This window comes from Bos mutus, chromosome 23 (genome assembly GCF_027580195.1).
Source record: "Bos mutus isolate GX-2022 chromosome 23, NWIPB_WYAK_1.1, whole genome shotgun sequence".
NCBI classification, from domain to species: Eukaryota; Metazoa; Chordata; class Mammalia; order Artiodactyla; family Bovidae; genus Bos; species Bos mutus.
The window spans coordinates 25015555-25032452 of NC_091639.1; the positions used below are offsets into that span (position 1 = coordinate 25015555).

Genomic DNA, 16898 nt, shown 5'->3' on the forward strand with positions numbered 1-16898 from the left:
AGATGAACCTTTGTTGGCAAAGTAATGTCTCTGCTTTTGAATATGCTATCTAGGTTGGTCATAACTTTCCTTCCAAGGAGTAAGCGTCTTTTAATTTCATGGCTGCAGTCACCATCTGCAGTGATTTTGGAGCTCAGAAAAATAAAGTCTGACACTGTTTCCACTGTTTCCCCATCTATTTCCCATGAAGTGGTGGGACCGGATGCCATGTTCTTCATTTTCTGAATGTTGAGCTTTAAGCCAACTTTTTCACTCTCCACTTTCACTTTCATCAAGACGCTTTTGAGTTCCTCTTCACTTTCTGCCATAAGGGTGGTGTCATCTGCATATCTGAGGTTATTGATATTTCTCCCGGCAATCTTGATTCCAGCTTGTGTTTCTTCCAGTCCAGCGTTTCTCATGATGTACTCTGCATAAAAGTTAAATAAACAGGGTGACAATATACAGCCTTGATGTACTCCTTTTCCTATTTGGAACCAGTCTGTTGTTCCATGTCCAGTTCTAACTGTTGCTTCCTGATCATCCTTCCTTTCCATGACTCATGGCCACATCACTTCAATTTCTGCCTCCATCTTCACATCACCCATATGTGTGTGTCTGTGTATTTTCTCTTCTGCTATAAGCACACTTGTTGTTGGGTTTGGGCCTATCTACATAATCCAGGATAGTCTCACTTCAGGTTCCTTAACATCTGCAAAGACTCTTTCTCCGAATTCCATCCCATCCAGAGGTTCCAGGTTTTCAGACGTGGACTTTTTTTTCTTTTGGAGACCACCATCATGGCTCATGTAAAGAATTCACCTGTAATTTTCTGCAGGAGATCCAGTTTCAATCCCTGGGTCAGGAAGATCCCCTGGAGGATGGAATGGCAACCCACTCCAATATTTTTGCCTTGAAAACCCCAGGGACAGAAGAGCCTGGAAGGTACAGTCCATAGGGTAGCAAAGAGTCAGACACAACTAAGCATGAACCCATGCTATACAATGTTTAGGATGTATTTATATGAAAAAATTATTTATTATATGTCTGAAGTTCATATCTAATTGGGTGTCCCATATTTATCTACAACTCAGGGTAAAGAGTATGGCAGAGGTCCATGTGAACCTTCATGACCGCAGCTCCCTGGGGTCCCCACAGTAGATTTTATCATCTGCTTTAGTGCCTGTCTCCAATTCATGAAAGCCAATTCAAGAAAAGTAAGTTTTATCCAAAGGCCATCCTTCATTGACTGGCAAGAGGATACAATCAACTGGAAATATTGTGTTTAATCTTTAATTGCTGATCTCTAAAAGAGTTATTAACAAGGTGTATCCTGATAAGAGGACAATTTGCCTTTTTCTTTTTTAATCTAGCATAAAACCAGTGGCCCTGAACACCATGGGGGTGGCTTTTCCTTAACTGTTCTCTGCCCCTTTCAGAGAGGAGGAGTCAGTCAGTCAACTGTGATAAGAGCTGATAAATAACATGAACTTGGCACTGAGGTGCTGAGTCAAGTGGGAGACAGACTTTTGTAAGGTAAGTGCTGACTTTGCATGTCTGTATAATGTTTCCTTAGCACAAGAAAAGCTGTTTCACGCTAACATGTGCCTTCTTGCTCTGCTTAGGGGACATTCAAGCTGTTTAGTCAATTGCTATTGGATATAGAAATGTAAAAATGAAGAATGTCGAAAACTAAGCATGAGAATTTAGATCTGAGACAAATTAATGATATGAGGGGAAAAAAGGATGGCAGCATTTTAGACAATCCAAGAGTGTGACCAGCATGAGAGGGGAGAGTAGGTGTTTATGCTAAAGCTGCCTGCTCCTTAGACACAGGCAACACACAGCAGGTGGGAATTGCGATGCGGTAACACTGTGTGGACTTGTGTGGACTCAAAATTAAGATTTAACTATAATTGGAATGACTCAGTTACTGCCAGCAAAACTGGATTTTAACTCAGTCTTTGCTGTGACTGGCCAGCTGGCAAGTCCCCCTCTGTCTCTCTTGGAGCTCAAGCAATTCATGGGAAACCTAGAAATTGGCTGGAGCAGGGTTTATCAACCTTGGCCCTATTGACATTTCAAGCTGGGTAATTCTTTGTTGCGGGGACCTGTTCTGTATAATGTCTTTTTTTGGGTTGTTTTAGTTAAAAATATTTGCTATAGAAATGTATATTGAATTAGGCTTAAGGAACATACTTAACAACAGTGTTGACATATACATTGATATTTCTTCAAATTTGCAAACTTGATGCCTCTCAGATACTTGCAGTGATAGTTTAAAAAGTTTTAAAAGAAACTGTCACTTCATCAATATGGTTGACACAGTGAAGATCAATATTCTCACTTTCCCTTTCACTCTGTACTTACAGAAAGAACACAGGCTGTGGGAGAGGTTCCTTTCTCATGTAGTGACCGCCCGGAAAGTAGACTAGAAGATAAACATGCCTACAGAAGAATTTCTGTGTTTTACAAAATACCTTATCCTGGGAGATATCATAGTTTAGAAGCCAGCTGCATCAATCATAGATGTTTCCAACTAAATATGCAATAAATGTGCCTGTTAAGATAACAGGGTTGTAGCATGAGTTGAGAAAGCAGCGACGACATATATACACTATCATGTGAGAAATGGGTCACAGTGGGAAGCTGCTACAAGGGAGCCCAGCCTGAGCTCTGTGACCCCTAAGGGGGTGGGATGGGAGTGGGAGGAGGCTCAAGAGGGAGGGATATATATATATATATATATATAGTTGTGACTGATTCCAGTTATTGTACAAAGGAAATCAACACAACATTGTGAAGCAATTATCCTCCAATTAAAAAAGTTTTTTATATTAAATTTAAAAAGACCACAGGATTGATGGAAAAATCTGGATACAGTGCAGACTGAGGAGTAACGAGCAATCAGACGCACGGGGGAGGCAGCCCCACCACCCCCAACATCAGAGACACCTCTGGTCTCTCGCCAATTGTGTGCCGCCCTTCCACCTAGTTTGAACAACCAACAGTGTCCTCAGGCGTTGCCAAATGTCCTCTGGGCTGGGGGAGCAAAATCAGCCCCAGTTGAGAATCACTGGTTCATATGACTTTTCAGACTCCTCAACACAGGAAGTCTGGATGTGAAAACTAGATAATACAGGAGCAGAGAATTAGCTTCCAAAAGTAAAGAAATTCACCTGACTGGAAGGTACAAGTCATTCGAATCAGAATGCAGACAAACAACGCTCTGTTACCAGTATTACTATTGGGGGTAAATCAAAAGCCTGAGGCAGGAGAGGTTCAGTGAGATCCTGTGAAAGTCCGAGAGTTGTCCAGGGCATGGCAATTCACAGGGGAAATATGGTACCTAAGCCTGAAAAGAGAAGATACTGAGACTGGGATGAGAAGAAGTACTTTGCAAGATGCTACAGAGAGCAATGTTTCGATGGGGATGAGGTTTGACCCCATGAGAGTCACTGGCTTGGAGGTTGAGATGCTATGGCTCTGGGGCCAACCGAGTCAGGCGGGCAGCACTCCCTGCTTTCTCAGCCTGCAGCCTCTCCCCTTGTTCTGACTTGGTGGCTGAGAGAATCATGCTCCTTGGCATGGAACCCATTCAAGTGAAGTCATTGCAGGGCTCTTTGTGTGCTGTCAGTTGTCTACAAACCTGTTTTTCTGGCTAGATTTCAACCCCTCCAGGGCAGGAACCACATCAGATTCCTCTTGTGTTCCCCACCAGCCATCATGTCTTGGTGCAGGCAACTGCTCAATGAGTGTTAGTTGAGGAGGAAATCCGTGGACAGGTCAACCGGACAGAAGATGCTGAAGAAAGATCAGTGAGGGACAGGAGGGTGGAGAGAAGGGTACTGAGTGAGAGCCCCTGGACTCCTGCTATAGAAAGGAGTGGGCTTCCCATTGCCATGGCTGGAACCCATTCAAAGGGGCTGGGTGGCGGCAGAAGATTCCAGAGGGTCCAGATCAGGGAGTGAGTGGGAGGGCAAAGGCCTGGGGGAACGGCAGGCGGGGTGCATGGTTCAGGGGCAGAACCGGGGGTCCACTTCAGTCTTGGGGTTTCAAAAGGCTGTGCCAGACCTCGCTGAACCTTTGCCAAAAACTTCCTCCAATCCAGGTTATCTAGTCAGCGAGCATCACTGATCTTTCACACAAGACAAATAAAAAGAGAACCAATTTATAAAGTAGTTGACACAGTCTGGATATATATAAAATCCTGTTCTTACTAGAGCTATAGGGGCTGAAGCGACTTAGCACAGCAGAGCACAGCACGAGAGCTGGAAGTCAAGAGGGAGATAGCAGATAGACAGACATACAGACAGAAGCCTTGCGTGCTCCCCAGTGTGCTCACTCAGCCATCTCCCAGGAACTGGGAGCAGAATGGAAGCTGGATTTGCTGCTCCCTGTTATGAATTTTTTATGCCTTATCTAATTGAATTTCCTCAACAGCCCTCACTAGTAGACATAGCTGTATTTCAAAAGAGAACACTGAGGTACAGAGATTAAACAGCTCCCCTGGGTTTATATATCTTATAAGGAAAGGAGTTGGGCTTTGTCTCTAAGCCTCCTTTCTCTCTGCTAAGAAACGCTGTTATTAGGAGCCCCCTCCCACCTACTCCCTGAGATACAGCTCCTTTAGTTCACACTGGAATCATCCCAAGACACATTCCTTTTCAGAGAATGTAAGCCTGCCTCCTTATGAAGGTCAAATATAGTTATACTAGTGCTCAGGATACTCACAGTAAGTTTTTAAGGTCTGGGTAAAGTAAGGTATGTTTTTATCCGTTTTTCCTCAGAATCAGCCAACAGAATTAATGTTTCCTTCTCTCCCATTGAACTGTTAATTGGCCAAAGGATTCTGCATGGGGAACAAACTAATATCAAGGGTCTCAGAGAGCAGCAGAGGGGAACATATGCATTACCTGCTTGCGGGGGGCCCAGACCCGAATTCAGAAGATGTCTTCAAAGGACCCCAGTGCTCACAGAACTCTTTGAATTTGAATTTCGTCTTCCAATAGGATACTAGAAGCCGTTTCTGGGGTTGTCCTGAGGGTGGACACACTTGCTAGATATTGAGTGTGAATTGGGAACACACGTATGTGACTGATGGCAAGTCACTGAATCTCTGTAGTTCTCATTTTCTGGGAGCCAGGAAGTTTATATCATGTTTGCCCCAGCCTTCAAAAAGTGAAGAAAGTTACTTATAAGAAAGATATGATAAAGTATTATGTAAGTTGAAACTTCATTTCCCTTTGTAACGTGATCCTTAGTCATTGGATAATGGAATTTAATGTGAGGAGGATCTGTGACTTCCACTTCACAGCAACACCCTGCTCAGAATTCTGCTGAATCACAGCTCCTCCGTTCTACATGATAAGTACAATATACACAATCTCCAACTTCAAGATGGACGAGTTAAGTATCTTTCTAAGGATCCTTTATTTTGCAAAGGTTAGACCATTGATCTCACATTAAAAATGTGCATATGTAAATAAAAAAGTAAATCAAAACTAAATAAATTTTTTAAAATGTGGATATTGAAAACATGTGGATATTGAAATTTGTTATCTAAAATTCAAGTTATTCATTCTTTATCCACTAAAGAGAAGTATATTTTTGTCCTGAACTCCTCAACAAAAAGTTGCAAGATCTTAATGTTTACTAAACAGAGCTAGGATTTGAATAGAAAACGCAGGTGTTTCTTCCTATGTTCTGGCTTTGGGGTTCCTGCTTTTATTAAGTCCTGTATGTTTCTATGGAGAAGGCAATGGCACCCAACTCCAGTTCTCTTGCCTGAAAAATCCCATGGACGAGGGGCCTGGCAGGTTGAAGACCATGGGGTCGCGAAGAGTCAGACATGACTGAGCGACGTCACTTTCACTTTTCCCTTTCATGCACTGGAGAAGGAAATGGCAACCCACTCCAGTGTTCTTGCCTGGAGAATCCCAGGGACAGGGGAGCCTGGTGGGCTGCTGTCTATGGGGTCTCACAGAGCCGGACACGACTAAAGCGACTTAGCAGCAGCAGCAGCAGTATGTTTCTATTCACGCCCATGAGAGAACAATTGGTTTGGTCATAATGTTTGAGTTTTCCTGTAACATCTTACAGAAAAACCCAAAAGAACTTTTTGGCCAATAATTTCTGTCTATTGTTGGAGCCTTTGAATTTCATTCTCTGGTTCCCTGCTATGTCCACTCTACACATAGGCTGCTGTAGTCTAGGGGCTTTCAAACTTCACTGACCTGAAAAGACCTACGTATCTCTTACCAATACCATGACCAAATGAGTGTGCCTATGTGCTTTCTTCTACCTGAACATACAACGCACACATAGCTGAAATGAGCAACTCATGAAACAATGCTTTATTTTAAAAACTGGAAAATTTCACAGTCCACTGAAGGATTGTCATGCCTAGTTTGAAAAATGTTAACATGAAAAATGAGGCCAAGACTTGGGTTCATATAGAAATGGGTTTGAATCCCAAGTTCGCCACCTACTTTGTGCAAGTTACCCTAGAAATCTCAGTATCCCCAACTGCAAAATGAGAGCAATGGCAACTTCATAGCAGGTGATTCTTGTAGGGTTAAATGAAGACAAATTTGTGATAATGCGCAGTGCATGACAGACATAGAACAAATGTCAGTTCCACCTAGACTGTACAGTTAATGCAGTAACATCCCTTTCTCTAGACATAAGATGCACCAAGAGAGGCAGAATGTACAATTCCAAGAAAATGGAAGGATTTGGCATCCTGTATCTGTGGAAAGAATCGGGATCTTTTGAGCAACAGTTAAGCAAAGTGAGCTCTAATTTCAGATTTTGAACAAATGCAGCATAATAGCCAATGAGCTGAACACGGATTCTGTCTCCTCCTCCTCCTATTCCTGCTGTCTGTGAAGTCCTCTGGCTCCAAGGCCCCTCCTTCCCAGGCTCCCAGGGCCTACATATGTGTGGGTTCCTGCCCTGCCCTGGTTTTAATCCTGGGTGTGGATTTCCATGAATGTTACTTAAGCTTCGAGGTCCATTTCATCAACTGAAGAATGGAGATAATAATTATTTCATGGGATTCTTGTGAGGATTAAAGATATAATGTGTTCAAAGTGGTCAGCATTCAGTTCAGTTCAGTTCAGTCGCTCAGTTTTGTTCGACTCTTTGCAACGCCACGGACTGCGGCATGCCGGGATTCCCTATCCATCACCAACTCCTAGAAGCTACTCAAACTAATGTTCATCACATTGGTGATGCCATCCGGCCATCCCATCCTGGGTCATCCCCTTCTCCTCCTGCTTGCAATCTTTCCCAGCATCAGGGTCTTTTCCAATGAGTTGGTTCTTTGCATCAGGTGGCCAAAGTATTGGAGCTTCAGCTTCAGCATCAGTCCTTCCAATGAATATTCAGGACTGATTTCCTTTAGGATGGATTGGTTGGACGTCCTTGCTGTCCAAGGGACTCTCAAGAGTTTTCTCCAACATCACAGTTCAAAAATATCAATTCTTCAGCGCTCAGTTTTCTTTATGGTCCAACTCTCACATCCATACATGACCACTGGAAAAACCAGCTTTGACTAGATGGACCTTTGTTGGTAAAGTAATGTCTCTGCTTTTTAATATGCCGTTTAGGTTGGTCATAGCTTTTCTTCCAAGGAGCAAGCGTTTTTTAATTTCATGGCTGCAATCACCATCTGCAGTGATTTTGGAGACCCAAAAATAAAGTCTCTCACTGTTTCCATTGCTTCCCCATCTATTGGCCATGAAGTGATGGGACCGGATGCCATGATATTAGTTTTCTGAATGTTGAGCTTTAAGCCAACTTTTTCACTCTCCTCTTTCACTTTCATCAAGAGGCTCTTTAGTTTTCTTTGGCTTTCATCCATAAGGGTGGTGTCATCTGCATAGCTGAGGTTACTGATATTTTCCCCAGAAATCTGATTCCAGCTTGTGCTTCATCCAGCCTGGGATTTCACATGATTGTACTGTTTATATAATTTAAATAAGCAGGGTGACAATAGGCAGGCTTGACGTACTCCTTTCCCGATTTGGAACCAGTCTGTTTTTCCATGTCCAGTTCTAACTGTTGCTTCCTGACCTGCATACAGATTTCTCAGGAGACAGGTAGCATTGGGGCAGGAATATTAGGAGTTTTGCAATAAATACTAGTTCTCTAATCTTTGCCCTCCCTGACACCCACCCACGCATCCATACCACAGACTCACTTCTTAGCCTGCCAAGAAAATCAGATTTTACCCAGTGTAGACTGGACAATGATTGGTGGAATTTCCCACAGGTGGCTAATGAGAGTGGGAATTTGATCTAAGGAAGAAGTTCCAGGGACTCTTCCAATTGCCCTGAGGGAGGCCGATTTTTCAGCATTGTTTGTGCTGTTCAGCCATATATCATAAAGGCGTTAGCTTCTATGCTTTTATTCTTTGTTCATTCATTGGTTCATTTGTTGGTTCATTAAGGGCTAGAGAAACCAAGAGACTGCCACCATGGCAGGGAAGCCCACTCTTCACTATTTCAATGGACGCGGCAGAATGGAGTGCATTCGGTGGCTCCTAGCTGCAGCTGGAGTGGAGGTAGGTTTCATCTTCAGTTGGATCTAAATTGACCGTGGGTGCCTAGTCAGTCACTCAGTCATGTCCAACTCGTTTCGCTCCCATAGGCCATAGCCTGCCAGGCTCCTCTGTCCCTGAGATTCTTCAGACAAGAACACTGGAGTGGGTTTCCATTTCCTACTCCAGGGAAATTGACTGTATCATACTACTTTTTTCACAGAGGAGATTTTCCTTATTAAATGATCTGCTAAAAATTTTGCATTAAAAACATTTATTAGGTATTAGATTAACAGATTTTTATTGAAATTTCTTCTTCTCAAGGACAATAGAAAACAAATTTGTGTTTTTATTTGTTTTTAGCTGTGAGGCTTGTGAGATTTTAGTTCTCTGACCAGAGATCAAAAGCAGGCCCACAATAGTGAAAGCCCATGCCTTAACCACTGAACTGTCAGGAAATTTCCTGAATTTTGATTTTGAAAACTGTAAAATATTTATTACATTCATGCAACAATTAGAAATATGAATATTAAATATCAATTGATACGAATAATTATTATTAATATGTCAGGCATTTTAATGTATTTAGGTCAATTTTAAAATAAGTTTAATGAACTAGTAATATACCATGAAGTGTTTAAAGATGAAATATATAATACCTAGGATTTGTTTCAAATTGTTACCAGGGAGAGGGGTGTAGGCATATAGATATCTTGGGATTGGGTTGAGCCTATAATTACTGAAGCTGGTGTAAGTTTACAAGGAGCATCATTGTATTTTTTATTTTGTGCGTGCCACAAATCTCCATAATAAAAAACAAAAATATACATATTAGAAGAGAAATGTAATTAAAGTTAAAACATAAACCAGAAATATAGAGCAGTGCAGACTGTAGCAAACTGCCTATTGGATTTAATGCATTCATTCACTCAGCAATGAATTTGTTGGGCACCTTGAAGTGCCAGGTTTCGTGCCAGGCCCTAGAGATACATGAATCGTCAAGACAGACACAGTCCCTCCCCTCAGGCCGCTTACACTCTAGTGAGGATGGAGACACGTATGTGGGTGACTAAAAGAGGACACAGAAGACTTGAGCGTAAAAACGCCACCTTCTCAGTAGTATATTGATACGCTTCTGTGCAACTCTGCTGAGTGCTGCCCTCTAGAGGTGTCACTCAATAAAGCACTTAGCCCAGATCAGAGGGAGCCAGCAACTCTGTGAGGGTTTCCTGGGGATGGAGTCATGGACAGAGGTCAGAGATTTGGTCCCTTAGAGGAGAACAGTAAAAGAAGGCTTCAGGTGAGGCCTTCAAAGGCCTTCGAAGGTTCTGCAAAGGGAACCTCTAGTGTGCTCCCTTAGCTTCCTAAAAACACGTTTACCTAAGCCTCTATATATTATACTTTCTCTATTACTTCAGGAATGCAGGGCACATTAGCTTGGTCCATTTTCAAGTGTGTAAAGAAACAAGTACATAGAAAATCCAAACAGTGCCATTCCAGGTGGTTTCATTTCTATAAATCAACAACCAACATTTTTCACTGCGGTTCAGCCTTGGGGTTCAAGGATGTGTTCAGAGTCCCTGGGCAGGATGAGTTCAGCACAGGACGGAGAAGAAGGGGGAGATGCTGAGAGCATCCAGGCTTCCTCTTGTCCAGCCAAGCCTGACAGAGCAGGGTGTGGGGCTCGACTGACCAAAGAACATTGGAATTCTGGGTTCTCTGGGCCCAGAGCCTGATCCTCGCAATCCTGCATCTCCATCAGTTTCGCAAGAAACAGCTGACCAGCCAGCCCCTTCTCACAATGACTACCCACCTGTCATTGCCTCTTAGGGTTGTCTTGAACTGGGTGCTTTATAAATTGTTGCCCACACACTCACTATCTACATGGTTTCACCGTATGGGATCATTTAGATCCACAATAAACTACTCCAATGAGGCAGTTAGAAATCCCCAGTTCTCAAACTTTTCACAATCAAGACCCTTGTTTACAATAAAAAGTTGAATGGAAGGAGGTAATATACAGCAGAGGACTCCGGTGGCAGCCTCTAAGGGAGTCAATGGCCCCATGGATACCCCATGCTAGGGGATACCCCAAAATCCTGTCCTGATCTCACAGGGAGACAAAGGCTTTCCAGGTACATTAAAACTCCATAACTAGAACTTCCCAGTCCCTTCCCTCCAGTGATATTCTCCTCCCCCCAAATCATTACCTAATCACTGACAGAGGTGGGGACAGGGTAGAGGTGAATTGGCCTGCAAAATAAGCAGTTACTTGCCACAACCCACATTTTTATCTTGGTGGCTCTAATCTAAATCTCCAAATGGCCTTGATCACTGTCCTCTGTGCACCCTGCCGAACTTGGAAATCCTACAGTCTCCATAGTGGGCAGCAGACAGAGGCCACGCAAGTTCAGCTATTCTATGGAATGAAACAACAAAAACTTATCGACTCTTTCTGCTTTTCAGTTTGAAGAGAAATTTATAGAAAAACCAGAAGACTTGGATAAGTTAAAAAATGGTAAGCCCAGGAACTAAGTTCCTCTGATGGGAGTATCCAGTAGAAGTTTTAAGTTGAGGTTTCAACACCACCAACGTGCTGTGTGTGTGGTGGGAGTGGGGTTAGTAGAGTGGGAGAAATATGGTTAAAGGTAAGAGGCGGGTCTCCTTGAAAATGCCTTGCAACTCACTCGGAACTAGGAAGGGCTGGAACTCGAGTGTTTGTTAAAGGAGCCAGCCCCAGTGCCCGTGAATGCTCGGTCTGTGCTTCTCTGCCTTTCTGCACCGTGAGTGACCACACAGTGCTCCCACCTAAAGTCAGGAAAAGGTGAAGATCTGACAGAAGAGGGGAGAAACAGGCCCAGAAGTTGCTGTGAGTCCGGGTTTGGCAAAGTAACATCCTAGCAATAATGTAGACTCAGTGAGCAGAGAAAGGGCAAACTCTCTCAAAACATGTCTTACCTGTTCAGAGATTTTCTCTGGAACTTCCGTTAAATGGCAACTTGTTGGCACACTTGTTGCAGACTCTTCCAGCTTCTTTCTAAAACACACATGAAGACAAATCAGCCCAGATTTACAAGGGATCGCCTATATGTCTGAATGGGAAATAAGAAGATAAATGAAATAATAGGTTAGAAAGTAAAAGGCAAACAAAATGCCATCCTGCTTAAGCCTACCAGGTCATTTTAGTGTTTCACTTTATATCTTTGGTTATTTCAGCAAACATTTGTTCGTCTTAAAAGGGTGCAACATATCAAACATTTTGCCCTTCTTTTTTTCTTTCAAAAGATGGGAGTTTGATGTTCCAGCAAGTGCCAATGGTTGAAATTGATGGGATGAAGCTGGTGCAGACCAGAGCCATTCTCAACTACATTGCCACCAAATACAACCTCTACGGGAAAGACATGAAGGAGAGAGCCCTGTACGGTAGTTTTTAGTTTTATCATCATAACTAATAGTAACAACTTAGGTCCTTCCCTGACTGAGCAGGAACAAAGCAGGGCATCATGACCAACATGATGGTATAAGCCTTGTGGGGCATAACTGAGTCCAGTACAGCAAAGACCTATGAGTATGAGGGAAGAGTAAACAAACTTGAAGTGAAATCAACCGCCTATGGAAGAGGATACCGTCCATGGATATAGCACAGTGACAAGGTTTCCAAACATGAATGGTCTATGAAGCGAAGAGGATGGTAGAACCAAGACTCCAGGGGTTCAGGCTCATTTGAACTGGACACCCACCAACAGCCAGAGACAAGGGACAAAGCATCTGAGTGTCTAGAAGATAAAGCTTAGAAAGGGAAGGATCTAAAGAAGTTGGTTCTTGAATTCCAAAAATTCAAAGAATGATGACCAGGAACTTAATTTATTAACCCTTTATATGGATTGGCCACTAGACAAGGATTAGCAGAGGTTGAGCTCAAAATGGTAAGGTTACATCAAGCATTTCGATATAGTTTTAGTCAGCTAGATTTTTCAGTACAACTATATCCTGGGGGTGAGGGGTATTCTCTCTGCTGTGATGGGACTACATGCTGATGCTGCTGCTAAGTTGCTTTAGTCGTATCTGACTCTGTGCGACCCCAGAGACAGCAGCCCACCAGGCTCCCCGGTCCCTGGGATTCTCCAGGCAAGCACACTGGAGTGGGTTGCCATTTCCTTTTCCAATGTATGAAACTGAAAAGTGAAAGTGAAGTGGCTCAGTCGTGTCCAACTCTTTGCAACCCCATGGACTGCAGCCTACCAGGCTCCTCTGTCCATGGGATTTTCTAGGCAAGAGTACTGGAGTGGGTTGCCATTGCCTTCTCTGGGGACTACATGATTGAAATTAAAATCTTGTAAGGAACTTCCCAGGTGGCACTAACAGTAAAGAACTTGCTAGCAATGCAGGAGATATAAGAGACCCGGGTTTGATCCCTGGGTCTGGAAGACCCACTGGAGGAGGGCATGGCGACCCGTGCTAGTATTCTTGCCTGGAGAAGAATCCCATGGACAGAGGAGCCTGGTGGGCTATAGTCCACCGAGTCACAAAGAGTCGGTCGTATCTGAAGCGACTTAGCACTCAAGGAACTACTGCTGTTATTCTAAAAGTTAAACAGAGTTACCCATATGACTCAGCAATTCCTTTCAAGAGGATTAAAAACACCCCCACACTAAAATTTATACTCAGAAATTCATAGCAGTGTTGTTCATAATCAATAACTAGAATCAACAAAAATGTCCATTAACTGATGAAAGAAAGAGCGAAAGTTGGTCCATCCCTACAGTGGGATGTTATTTCAAACAGAACCAGAGTCTGGCAATAGTATGTGGAGAGTGTTACGGAACCAGGTTCTACGGGAAATAACTGGAGAAAGTGCTGGTGTTGGGACTCTAAATGGGCCTGGTGTTCTAACAGGATGAGAGAGGAAGAGGGATGTGACTGGGACTGAGGTGCCAGGACCCTGCTGGACATGACTGAGGTGGTCCTAATGCATCACACCCACCATGCTCAGACCACGTCATGGCAGAGATGGCACACCCAGGAGTGGTCCCAGTGCTTACCTGCACTGATTCCACCCGATTCCCTCATGCCTGTGTCTATGGATGGGTCACTGATGTGCTCTGTCTCTATATTTGGTCATGTGTATAACAAAAAGATTACACATATGTTTACCCTGATGGCTTGTTCTAGAATGCTAAAATTAATTTTAAAAAACAAAGCTAAATCACTGGTGTAGAAAAATGCACCCAGTGGAGGAGAATTACTTTGCTACCTCTCAATGTCTCATTCTTACCCATTCCAAAAATCTAAGGCAGAGACATTTGACAATTTGGTTATTTTATCTTTTCAGGATTGATATGTATTCAGAGGGTGTGGCAGATTTGGGTGAAATGATCATGCATTTTCCACTGTGCCCACCTGCTGAAAAAGATGCCAAGCTGACCCTAATCCGAGAAAAGACAACAAACCGTTATCTCCCTGCATTTGAAAATGTAAGTGGACTCTTGAGCATCTTTGGCAGAGAGGTCAGAGGACGAAGAAAAATAGTGCCTGGCATGGCCGGGGCATTAGCCTTCACCTCTGTGATCCTTTCTAAATACTAATGTAGTACTCTGAGTCTCAGGGCACTTTATAAAAATTGAATGTATAGAAGAATTGTACTAGTTTTACCCAAGTTATAATTTTTCAGGAAAGTTCTATTTACTCAAACCCAATCTGGAGTTCTCTACTCAATGGAATTTCACGGTTATACTTAGAGCCTGGATTATGGAAGCTCTGAGAGCCACACTGGAGCCTGGATTAGATGGATCCTTAGAACACGGTGCAGGGGCTTTGATTCAAGAAGAGCATGATGTCAGCAATACATCAGAAAATATTCTGGTGTCCTGTGTAGGGAGACATGAGACCAGCTGCCCGTCAGGAGAATGTGGAAGTGTTTTGGGGGTGATTGACATGTATCTAGATAGATATGGGGGCAGTAGGGTGGAGAGAAAGAGACAGAGGAAAAGTTATTCAGGAAAAAGTAATCGAGATATTTTGGGACATGACTCTCAGACTTTTGAAGAAAGTGAAATAAAATCAGTGAAGTAGTGTTCCATCATTATGACTAGTACGTATTTTAGTTTTTTCTGTTTGAACGTTTCATGATCAAAAATACCTGAAATCAGGCTCAACTAAAAGCATGAACCACACCCCCCCCGGCCCCGCCTGCCCTCCGCCAAAAAAAAAAAAGATTGTAAGACCAGGAAATGAGAGCAAAAGAGTTGAGAAGGAATACAGAGTCTGCATTAGTTTGCTCAGGGTGGTAGAAGGCTGTCATGAAGATGGAGACACTGCCCAAGGAGGAGGGAGAGAGGACAGAGAGAGACGGATGAAGGGTCATGTTGTGGAGTCCAGGGCTGCACACTTGAGGGTGTGCGGTCCACAAGAACATGGTGCAGATGGTGCTAAGGCCTTGGCCCAGTGGAAGAAGTAAGGCAGCCACAGCGAGGTGTGAACAGGAAACGGAAATGGTGGTCTGCCTTCCACTGGGGATGAGGAGGGAACAGCAGGAACCTGCCTGGCCCGTCTCTGAGTTGGAGGGAGCAGAAGGTCTGAGGTTCCCACCTGCCCAGCGAGGGGCAGAGATGGAAGTGGGGCTGGGCGAGGGGCAGGGGAGACGGGGTCCAGCCTGCAGGGACCTGTGTCCCTGATCTGACCCCTCCATTCAACAGGTGCTGAAGAGCCATGGACAAGACTACCTGGTGGGCAACAAGCTGAGCAGGGCTGACATCCACCTGGTTGAACTTCTCTACTATGTGGAAGAGCTGGACCCCAGGCTTTTGGCCAACTTCCTCTGCTGAAGGTGAGCTCTCCCACGGCCCTGGGGGGCCAGACACACCCCACATGGCATCTGCTCTCTGGATCCTGGGACTGGGGTGCTAGGGTCCCCATCCCTGTCCAGGCCTTGCTGCCCCCCAGTCTCCTCAGTTCACTCCAAGGCCCTGGTCCGGAGTGTGGAAAGAATCTGTCAAGCCAAGGACATCGGAGGTGGACTCTGCCCCATGGAAAACGCCCTGCCTTTTACCAGGAGAGAGACCCAGGGCTGGCTCTCTCTTGGTCCCTCTTCCACTTCAGCCTCTGTCCTCATTTCCTCTTCGCTCCCCTCTGTCCCGCGTGTGTCCCTCTTTCCCTGAGTCTGTCTGAGTGGGTTTCCCCCCATCTGACTTCTTCCCTTCAATTCCTGTTCCTTCTCTCATACGTTGATTTCTCTCTCCCCGTTTCTCTCTCTTTGAGGGCAGATTGGCTCTGACTGACCTCACACATGACCTTTCATATTTTCCGTCTTCAGTTCCAGCCCTGTGTCCTAGCTCTTCTTGTCTTGACATCTGGAGCCTTAATCTGTGCTGATATCTCACACACTCCTCTTCATTACACTGCACTTGAGGGTCAACCCACTTGAGGGTAGGAAGATCGGGAAGCAGAATGGAGCGTTACACTAAGACCTCTCTGGGGAAAACTGGGCTGTCCCCTTCCTGTCTCACGGGCCTCCTCCTGGTGCTGATGGAGGGGTCTCGGCTGGCCCTTGTCTAGGAAGGTGTCAGAGTCCCTGCTGGGTTGCGTAGTGACAGGGCTGCTCTTTAGCTGTACTCCGAGCTGTGTTCTCGTGCATTGCAGGCCCTAAAAGCCAGAGTCAGCAATATCCCGGCCGTGAAGAAATTTCTGCAGCCTGGCAGCCAGAGGAAGCCTCCCACGGATGAGAAAAAAATAGAAGAAGCCAGGAAGGTTTTCAAGTTTTAGTAAAGCCAGCGGGGCTGCCCGGGACAAATCTTCTGAAATTTTCTAACAATGAAACAATAAAGCTTCTATGAGCAGATTTACTTCCCATGTGTTCTTTTTTACTACGATCTCCTTCTCACCTTTCTGGTTTGGAATTAAAACATAAATAAGAACAGGAAACAGATTATATATTCCTGTACTATTTTCCAAGGATCATCCTATAACATCTGTCACATAGCCTATCAAAGAGAAAAGTGTAACAGTTTATATCTGACATTCTTAGGTTTTCATAGGAAAGAGCTACCTTTCTGGGGTCATGGCAGAAAGACATGTTCTTTATTTCTTTGAGAGATATTTTCCATCTGATAATAAAAATGTCTTTTCTTATGCATTTCTGAACAACTCTTTTGCCTACTGTGGGCTCTCCAGTGTTCTGGGAGGTAGGCAAGCAATAAGAACCCAGTGGACCCAAACTCTGTGCTCAGGGGACCCTGCTGTGGCCGCCTGGTCATCACAGCTCTGCTGCAAGAGGCTCTGTGGGGCTCTGCACAAGGGCCTCACCCTCATTTGACAAGGTCCCCCAGATCAGATCTCTATGATACAGGTGACATGTGTGAATTTGATGTGAATGAAT

At 44.2% G+C, this 16898-nt stretch overlaps 1 protein-coding gene across 1 annotated transcript; it reads left to right on the forward strand.

Annotated features, from left to right (window-relative positions):
* The first annotated feature begins 8440 nt into the window (after positions 1–8440).
* On the forward strand, positions 8441–16361 carry LOC102274807 (glutathione S-transferase A1). Its single transcript, XM_070361440.1, is given in 7 exon segments — positions 8441–8548; positions 10991–11042; positions 11810–11942; positions 13857–13998; positions 15220–15334; positions 15337–15350; positions 16163–16361. Coding segments are annotated over 7 exon segments (666 nt in total). The 5' UTR covers positions 8441–8461; the 3' UTR covers positions 16286–16361.
* The last annotated feature ends 537 nt before the right edge of the window (positions 16362–16898 follow it).